Genomic DNA, 9,150 nt, shown 5'->3' with positions numbered 1-9,150 from the left:
AGTTCAAGACAAATGGAGTGTATACAGATTGTCCCCAAAAGGAGCTCCCTCAAACCCTGATGAAGCTCTCAGCTTCTTTAAACTATTTGGTTTCTGGCCCCAGTACAATTTGGGAATTTTGATTTGGTTTTGCCTCTATCCTGGTTTGCCTCCAAACTGAAGCAGAAATGTTATTTCTCACCCTTCACTCATCACTGCCACCAAGTTGGGCAGCAGTGGCCATATCAGAGCCGTCTGAGCTGGGGCACCAGAGATCCTAGGGCCAAGGGTGCTTCTCTGGCATTTTTATCCTCCCCACACGGATTTGCTCTCTGAACTTTCCCACAATCTGCCAGGCCTCAGAGTTTTGCGTCGTTACCCAGGGCCAGACACAGCTATCCAGCGGTTGGATCCACCTCTCCTCTGGCACCGCCTCTATCCGTGTGGCACCGCCCTGCCCCCAACTCCGCCAGTTCTGCGGCCATGGTTGTGCTCAAGGGCATCCCGAAGGTGCTGTCGCCTGAGCTGCTATTCGCACTTGCTCGGATGGGTCACGGAGACGAGATAGGTGAGCTTGTAGAAAGCCAAGCCCGCAGCGTGGCCGCTAGCAGTGGTGCGGTCTGCACGGGGAGCTCTTGACCGGCAGGGTCCAGGAATGCCTGGGACACTACGTCACCATGCTCTTCAGAACAGGAAGCATCCGGTTGCTTCAGAAAAAAGCTGAATTGAAGCCTACCATTGGCTCAGGCCGCAGAATTCTGGAAAGGGCAAACTAGGTTCCAAATTCAGCAGCAAGATAGTTCCCAGACCTTCCACGTGGTCTCCCAGGCTGCCCTGAGGTCTGCTGGATTCTCTGGCCCTGGCCTGGTGCCCTAGGACAAGACCGGACCGACAAAGGCTGGGGTGAGAATATTGGTTCCTCCTCCCAGTCACTGGTTTCATTGTCTCCTTTATATAGTGTCTTTTTTTCTGCTGCTCTGAAGGGAGCTAATGGAGTGACCCATGATCTGTCCCCACTAACTGGAGTGGGAAGGATATACTGACCGGGCATCTGGACATCCCAGACGGTGAACTGTGTTGATAATGCACAAGGATGTGTGGCTTTGCGATACGTGAGGGGATCATCTGGGAGGGAGAACCACACCACCTTCTCTCCCTTCAGTTCTTGCAGATGCAAACTTCCCAACTTCCTCCATCTGCCAGTGTGGGCCCATAGAGATCCGAGCAGATGGTGAGCACTGTAGATAGACCCGATCCTGGTTCTGTGCCCCTATGTCCTGGCCCCTCATTCCTGTTAACTGGTTGCTTACTGTGACCCAAAGAGAAAGTTTGATACAGGCAGGGTTACAGGTCATGATGAGAACAGAGGCCTGACCCCAGCTCTGTGTCCTCCTAGGCCTGGCCATCCCACAGCTCCTGGAGGCTGTGCTGAAGCTGCTGCCCCTGGATACCTACGTGGAAAGCCCGGTGAGGAGCAAAAGCTATGCGCTGAGCTAGGCCTCAGTTTCCTCTTTGCCAGATTTCATATGACCACACACCCCTAAAGGGCCCCCTGTCTCAGGGGAACCCTGGAGGGGCCTAGGGCCACAGAGCTGACCCCTGTCTCCCCAGGCTGCTGTGATGGAGCTAGTGCCCAGTGACAAGAAGAGGGGCCTGCAGACCCCAATATGGAACCTCTATGAATCCCTTCTGCTCACAGCTGGCTGCAAGGTGAGTACAGCCCCGAGAATGGGCCCCTCTGTCTCCTGGAGGCTCGGGAAGAGTCAATCATGGGGGTATAGATGCCAGAGGTGTATCTGACACCTCCCTTTGAGCATCCTCCCTCTCCGCTCAAGCCTCTTCTGCTTCCTCCTCCTCCCAGAATCCTGACCTGTCTGCTTGGGAGTTGGTCCCATTTGAGCCAGAGGATTGTGGGCTGCCTGGTGGGCCCCCCTCTGGACTTCAATGGATGTGCACCTTCACCCCAAATCTTACTCTTTGCCACTTCATTCCTGCTAAGGTCTGCATATCACACAGCCTACATCCCTACCTGGCAGAGGACACACCCATTCTCCTAAAGGAGCTGTTGGCAGGGCCTGAGCGGGACCAACCTGAGGACTCCGTCCTGGGCAGGGGACTTCCAGGGCAGTTTAGAGGATCTAGAGTAACAGTTCTCAACCTGTGGCTTGCAACCCCAAAAAGACCATAGGAAAACACAGATATTCACATGAGGGTTCATAGTAGTAACAAAATTACAATTATGAAGTAGCAATGAAAATAATTTTATGGTTGGGGTCACTACAACATGAGGAACTGTAGTAAAGGGTCACAGCATCGGGAAGACTGAAAACCACTTTCCTCTTGGTGAGTTGAGTCCACATCCGACAGGCACCTTGTCCGTCACAGGCTCAGACAGGGATATGAAAGATGCCCTTTGTCCCCAGTTCCATGAGACCCCAGCATCAGGAGAACCAGAGGAATAGAACCTAGAAGAGCAGGGTTCCATTGCTACTACCTCCTAGCTATTTCCTGGTGGGGTACTCAACTCAGGAAGCCACCCAGAGGACTTTCGGGCAAGGTCCCTCCAACTGTGCCATTTTGTTTTCCAGAAAGCTCTGATGAAGATAGAGAGATTTGAGTTTTATGAACGTGCAAAAAAAGCTTTTGCTGTTGTCGCAACCGGGTGAGTTTCTACCGCGTCCAGGTGACTTGGGCAAATCCTTATCCAGGCCCTGGGAACTGCCTCCACCTCTGCTCTGCCCAGCAAGACAGGAGGGACTTGTGCTGCAGAGTTCCTGAACATTGTTGAGCAGGAGGGATAGAAGTAGAAAGGGGCAAAGTTTGAGTTTCAGCACCCTGACCCTCCGGCAGGGAGACAGCACTCTATGGAAACATCATCCTCAAGAAGGGAACGCTTGACCTCGGACCCTCATAGAGACCACCGGTACCCTTTGGCAGCACTCAGACCTGGACCCCAGATCTTGAGAGACTCTGCTGACCCTGACAGAGATTTCCCCCCTCCCCTGATATGTGAAATTGAGGGGGTGGGGAGAGAAGTCACTGTCAATCTTTAAAGGTTTTGTACTCATGAACTTGTCTTGTGGTCAGTTCCAGGGAGGCCATTAACTTCCAAATAAGCACCCGCTACCCACCCATCTTTGTTGAGTCCTCAGGTGGAAAATCCATATGGAATATGAAGCTTAGAGGTTGCTTGAGGGCTGGGAGCTGGACAGGAGCTAGGCCTGGGTAGGAACCTGAGAGCTGAATTGGGTCTGTGGCTGTGGCCTGGGTCTAGACGAAGGGCTAAGCTGGTAGTTGATGTTGGGTGCGCTGCACAGCAGGGGACTGGAGGCGGCTGCACACGATGCTTGTGGGAATTGGGAGTTTCTGAATTCCTCGCTTGGGTTGCAACACACAGTGATTCGTGACTAGGGCCAATCTCTGAACTCTAGGCCAGAGGGCAAAGTGGCAGAGTTGGACTGGACACTTTAAATGGAAGGATGTTGACACCCAGACAGGACTGCTCAGCTGCTAGGGAGGGTCATGCTGACCTTCCTGGTTCAAGGTCAGAGAGGTCTGGGTGTGGACTGGAGCCCACCATGCTTATACTTGGCAGGTTGAGCACCCACTACCTATGCCTGAGCAGCTATTAAGTCCAGGAACTCAGATGCAACCTGGCTGCTCCTAACTTTGACTCTTCAGTTGTCCCTGGTGGTAAAGGATCAATTGGGGCTCAGAATCGCAGACAGAAATAGCAAGGTTGGAGGGGAGGAACTTAGAAGGGCCTGAAACAGTTTCCCTTGTGAAAACCTGGATGTGTCTACACCACATGTCTGCAGACTATTGGGGAATGTTCATAGCAGCTTCGTCTGTACTGGCCAAAAGCTGCAAACAACCAAAAGTTGAGCAGGTGAGTAGACAGTCCCTATGATGCCCAAGCGCTGTTAACTTTTGAGCTATCTCCAGCCCCAGTTCCCCTCTAGGAGGAAATGCCCACAGAGGTTCCTGGCTCGGGCAAAGCTAGAAAGAAACCGGGCCATAGCACTATCCTGGGTCAGTAGATACTTTTGGTCCCAATACAACACTGGGCTCTTGGAACCCCAGCATCTGCAGGTCCTCTGCTTAGATTCAGGGATGTGAAGGCGGAACAGCTCAAATCTTGACCATGGGTCACCTCATGGGCACTGGGCAGAGACTCACTGGGCACTGCTTCCTGACCACCTGCACCTGAATCTCTAGATTAGGCTAGGGGCCAGAAGTGATAAAGAAAGAAAGGAGAGCACTTGGGTGTCCTTATGTGGGATTTGGTTCTACCTGGGACCTGGATAGGATTTGGGCACCTCTGCTCTGCTGATTAGGGACTGTAAATAGATTAATTTCCATTCAGATTCTTATTAGGATGGCAGGCAGCGCACCTGGAGATGAAGGCTGTGCCTTGAGGTCACTATCAAAGCAATGGGTTTGTGTGTGTGTGTGTGTGTGTGTGTGTGTGTGTGTGTGTGTGTTTTTGTTTTTTGGTTGTTTTTGGTTTTTGTTTCTTGTGTTTTGTTTTGTTTTGTTTTTTCGAGACAGGGTTTCTCTTTGGCTTTGGGGCCTGTCCTGGAACTAGCTTTTGTAGACCAGGCTGGCCTCGAACTCACAGAGATCCACCTGCCTCTGCCTCCCGAGTGCTGGGATTAAAGGCGTGCGCCACCATCGTCCAGCTGTCAGAGCAATGTTATTCATCTTCAGGACCCTGGACTTGACTGTGATGTGGGGGCCTAGATTCATCTACAGTGTGTACTCCTCCGCAATGTGGGGGCAGTAGACTCAAGTAATATGAAGACCCCTGGTTCATCGCTGAGATGGAGCATTGGCTCCTGCTTCGTGGGGCTTAGAGGTCTGGCTGCACACGAACCCTCACTCCTCCCACTTATGTCCTGGGGACATGAAACATCCCTGAAGCTCTAGGGTGCGTGAGATTGATTGGTGACCTACACAGCTGCATGGGGCTTGGGTGCATTGGGATGGAGAGCTGATGACCTCTCTTAAGCTGTCTGTTCTGCCTGAGCTACTGGGGCTGACAAATGTGTGGCTCTGTGGCCCCTAGTGCCTCCCACTGCAAGGGTAGGATTGGTAGTTACCCCAGTACCTGTACGCCACGTGTGAGGTAGTTCATCTTAGGTGCTGAGGCCTGAGCAAGGCCATGAGGACAGGCACCCCAGAAAGATCCAGGTGCTGCCCAGAAAACTAGGACAGGAAGTCTGAGCTCTGACTCACTCTTCTGAGCACCTCCATGTGTGTCCACCTGTTTACCCATGTGTCCATCTGCCTGTGTCCCCAAGCACACGCATAGCTACACAGCTCTATACCTGTGTATACGCGAACCTATGTACCTGTCAACACTGTTCCTATGTGCCTGTGTAACTATACACCTGTGCACCGCCTGCATACATCTTTGTAACTACGTACCTATTCATGTGTGTACCTATGTGTCTGCACATTTAGCTATGCATTTCTGCGTGTGTGTACCTATACACATGTGAAACTATATGCCTTTGTACCTGAACACTCACCAACCAGAGTTCCACCCAACCTCCCACGCCTTCATAAACATGTCCTTTCTCAGCTCCTTCAGCGGGAATTCCAGGATAGGTTTCATTTCCCTGCTGAGTCTATAACTGCTTACTGGTCCCCACACTTGACTCTTGACATGCTTATCACTTCATCCCTACCTGGGATGGACCCAAGGAGAACTATTCATGAGCTGAGGGTCAGCTGGACCTTGTGCCTAGGAAGCTTTGGATGAGCCATATTTGGCAGTGATACCTCTTCCTCCTGGGCCTAGCTGCTGTACCCCGGGATTGCTGGCCTCAAAGATGCTCATGGCTTCACCCTGTTTGCAGGTGTTTATTTTTGCTAGCTGGGGGAAGTCAGTGGTCATAACAGCCTGGGCCTCATGTCAGGAGTGGGAGAGTGGTTAGGGTTCGCTGGAGTCCTCCAGAGAGTGGGAGATGTGGTCAAGGTCCTTCTCTGGCCCCTGGAGCACCTGACGATGTATCTTGAGCAACAACCGGGGCACCGCTTCATCCTGGACCTCCTCATACTTCGGATGGAGGAGGCTGTCAAGATCCGGTTCTGGGCCGTGAAGAGGGTTCCGAAGACGGCTCAGGAGGTCTTTTTCTACAGTCTCCACCAAGGTCATGGCATCTGGGAAGAGGCAGAAGTAGGTGTGTCCTCAGTCTCCCTCACAAGTTCCTCCCCACTAGCCTCCTGTACAGTTGGACCCCATGATGTGGCCTTGGTCCCACTCTGACCTGCAAGCTTTTCCTCAGCGGCTGCAAGCTTCTGCTTGGGCACAAGCAGCAGTGCCCCCAACTGGTTCTCCTTCTCCGGGGCCTCCATGGCTTTGGTACCCAACGCCCTGCCAGCATGAGTAGGGTAAGGTTCACACACAGGTGGGAAAAGTTAGACACTTTAGAAGACATTCTCTGCCCCCAGGCAGCTGCCGGGTCTAGAGGCCACTCCATACCCACCCACATCATCAACTGCCCTGTAAGACCTGGTACATGGCTTTGCGCCCCCAGTGTCTCTAATGCAGTAGGTGCAGGGGTGAGGTCTGAGGGGGTCAGAGCCTTCCCTGGGCAGGGTCCTCAAGGACAAGGGAGGTAATATATTGTGCTGTTCTAAAACTTAGTCCGTTGCAGGCTTCAGGGAGAGCTGAGTCTGGGAGATGCCCAGGGGTCCCTGGGAGATGACCTGGGGCTCCTGGGGGAGGGGGGAACTCCCAAGGAGGGATCTGTAGGGTTTGAGTATCAACTTCTTCTCAAAGCTTCTGAACTGCCATGTTCTCCATCCCCCAGTGCATCAACCCACACTTGCCTTCTGGAGCACTTACTTCTCTGTTTCCTGTTCAAGGATCACATGTTTGCCTTTGGTCTTGACAGGGACCTAGGAGAGTAGGTCATGGGTGGGGATTTTTCCAGTTAGTAGTCCAAGGTTGGAGGACACCCAGGGAGAGGCCACCCTGAGGCCCACCCACAGGCAGGGCTTCCTCTCAACCAGTGTTTAACTCTAAGGGATAAGGTCACTTAAGGGTCACTGTGGATATCAGGATTGCAGGTAGGGGATTTAGAACACCAGCCTGTCCCTGAATGACCAGTCTACCTGAATACCTGGCCTGAAGAAAGGAGAATCCTTCAGCAGGTACCCGGAACTCACTTTGAACTCTGCACCCTCACTACACCCTGGACTTTTGCACCAATTAAGGCTGTGCTTCCCCCTTCCCGACCTGGCTAATGGCCCAGAAGGTAGTTGGCGCCTCTGAACGTAACACCTTATGAGACAAAGTAACAGGAGAGAAGTGAGGCAAAGGGCGACCTTGGGGAAGTGCCCAGCTCCAAGAAGCTGTGGTTGGCTGTGAAGGGTGGGCCTCCCTCAACCTCTTCTGTTGCCATGTGTGCAGGCTGAGTTTGCTTGGCACAGGGCAAGCTCAGTTCATTCCCTTCTGGGCCCTCTGTCACCAGGCTAGACCATGCCCTCGGTGAGTATGCCAGGGTCAGTGTGGAGAAGACCCACCTCACACAGGGTCTTCCTAGGTGGTCCATGTCCTCACCTGTAATCATTTGTGTCATGAAACCCAAACCCTCCCACCCTGGGGCCACCTGAGTGTCATGGGAACTCATGTCCCCGCCTGGTAACATGAGTGCCATGGAGGACCATGTTCACTCATCCTGGGGCCACCTGAGTGTCATGGGAACTCATGTCCCCGCCTGGTAACATGAGTGCCATGGAGGACCATGTTCACTCATCCTGGGGCCACCTGAGTGTCATGGGAACTCATGTCCCCGCCTGGTAACATGAGTGCCATGGAGGACCATGTTCACTCATCCTGGGGTCACCTGGGTGTCATGGAGGCTCACATCCCCATGTGGTTATGTGGGTATGATGGAGACCCATGTCCTTCAGGTCACCTGGATATTATGGAAGCCCATATCCTCACCTGGTGACCTGGGTGTCATGGAGATTTTCCCACTAGACCCCAGAAGGGCCCATGCCCTTCTCTTCCTGAGGCCCCCTCCTCAGTACTCACACGATGTTGCTACCACATTCGCCATGTGGCTTTGCCCTGCCTCCCCTCTCCTTGCCCAGCGTGGGGTAGAGGAAAAGAGGTCCTTTCCAATAATCCCCGCTAACTGGGGCAGAGGTGGGCAGCCAGGGATGAGGCCAGGTAGAGGAGCCCCGCATACCTGGCGTGCTGGGATTGCACCGGCCTCCTGCAGCAGCACAGCCACCATACAGGTGGCCAGGAGAAACCTGGGGAACCAGAGAGAAAATGTGAGGTGGTGAAGAGTCACCTCAGCTCCTGATGAGCCAGTCAAGACCTGCTGGGGCCAGTGGCATGTGTCTTGGGCAGAGGGATCAAGGGGAGGTCCCTGCTGATCCATTAGCTCTTGGTTGATTTCACAGGAAAGGCAGGCAGAATAAGCAAACAAGATGCTCACGGCACACCTGCTCTGTCTCGATGCCAAGTTCTCCACAAGACACCACATGCCCTAGGCACATCCTATGTGACAGGACACTGGCAGTCAGTGCCGAGGATTCCAGAGGCCATATACAGACACACACTTGGGCCTGCATACACGTATGCATGACAACATTAGCAGAATGGATGGAGGCCCTAGCACAATACCATATGTATCACAGTACCCCTGAGAATCCGTGACCCATGGTATTGGGAATAGGGTAACTTCTAGTAGGCTCCCAGTGGCCAGTAGCCCCAGCCCCATCATACAAACAGAAGGAATGGCAGGTATTTTTGAACATGTAGTTGTAGAAAGGTATTCATTTGTGTGAAGTATGCATGTGTTTGTGTTATATGGTATGCATATGTATACATGCATGTGCGTGGTGTGTGTGTCTGTGTCTCTGTGTGTCTGTCTTTGTGTGTACTAAAGCCTCAAAGAAACGTCTCGGCCAGGCAGTGGTAGCACATGCCTTTAATCCCAACACTTGGGAGGCAGAGGCAGGTGGATCTCTGTGAGTTCAAGGCCAACCTGGTCTACAGAGTGAGTTCCAGGACAGCCAGGACTACACAGAGAAACCCTGTCTCGAAAGAAAAAAGAAAGGTAAGGGAAAAAAAAGGGAAAAGATGGGGGAAAGGGAAGGGGGGAGAAGAGGGGAGAAGAAAAGGGAGGGGAGAGGAGAGGAGAG

At 52.8% G+C, this 9,150-nt stretch overlaps 2 protein-coding genes across 2 annotated transcripts in view; one reads left to right on the top strand and one right to left on the bottom strand.

Moving 5' to 3' along the window:
* Positions 1 to 374: 374 nt before the first annotated feature.
* On the top strand, positions 375 to 3,101 carry Fuom (fucose mutarotase). The gene is made up of 6 exons (XM_005351458.3): positions 375 to 547; positions 1,142 to 1,210; positions 1,376 to 1,446; positions 1,591 to 1,689; positions 2,568 to 2,641; positions 2,830 to 3,101. The coding sequence occupies exons 1-6, from the start codon at positions 463 to 465 to the stop codon at positions 2,891 to 2,893; spliced, it is 462 nt and encodes a 153-aa protein (XP_005351515.1). The 5' UTR covers positions 375 to 462; the 3' UTR covers positions 2,894 to 3,101.
* A 2,816-nt stretch (positions 3,102 to 5,917) lies between these two features.
* Prap1 (proline rich acidic protein 1) overlaps positions 5,918 to 9,150 on the bottom strand; it is a 14,974-nt gene continuing 11,741 nt past the window's right edge. The window contains exons 3-6 of the mRNA XM_013347764.1: positions 8,187 to 8,253; positions 6,836 to 6,888; positions 6,255 to 6,361; positions 5,918 to 6,147 (exon numbers count right to left, since the gene is read on the bottom strand). Coding sequence (XP_013203218.1) covers positions 5,918 to 6,147; positions 6,255 to 6,361; positions 6,836 to 6,888; positions 8,187 to 8,253 — 457 coding nt within the window. The remainder of the gene's footprint in view (positions 6,148 to 6,254; positions 6,362 to 6,835; positions 6,889 to 8,186; positions 8,254 to 9,150) is intronic.

The sequence above is a fragment of the Microtus ochrogaster genome, chromosome 8 (assembly GCF_000317375.1).
Source record: "Microtus ochrogaster isolate Prairie Vole_2 chromosome 8, MicOch1.0, whole genome shotgun sequence".
Classification (NCBI taxonomy): Eukaryota; Metazoa; Chordata; class Mammalia; order Rodentia; family Cricetidae; genus Microtus; species Microtus ochrogaster.
This window is presented reverse-complemented; position numbering and strand designations above follow the sequence as displayed.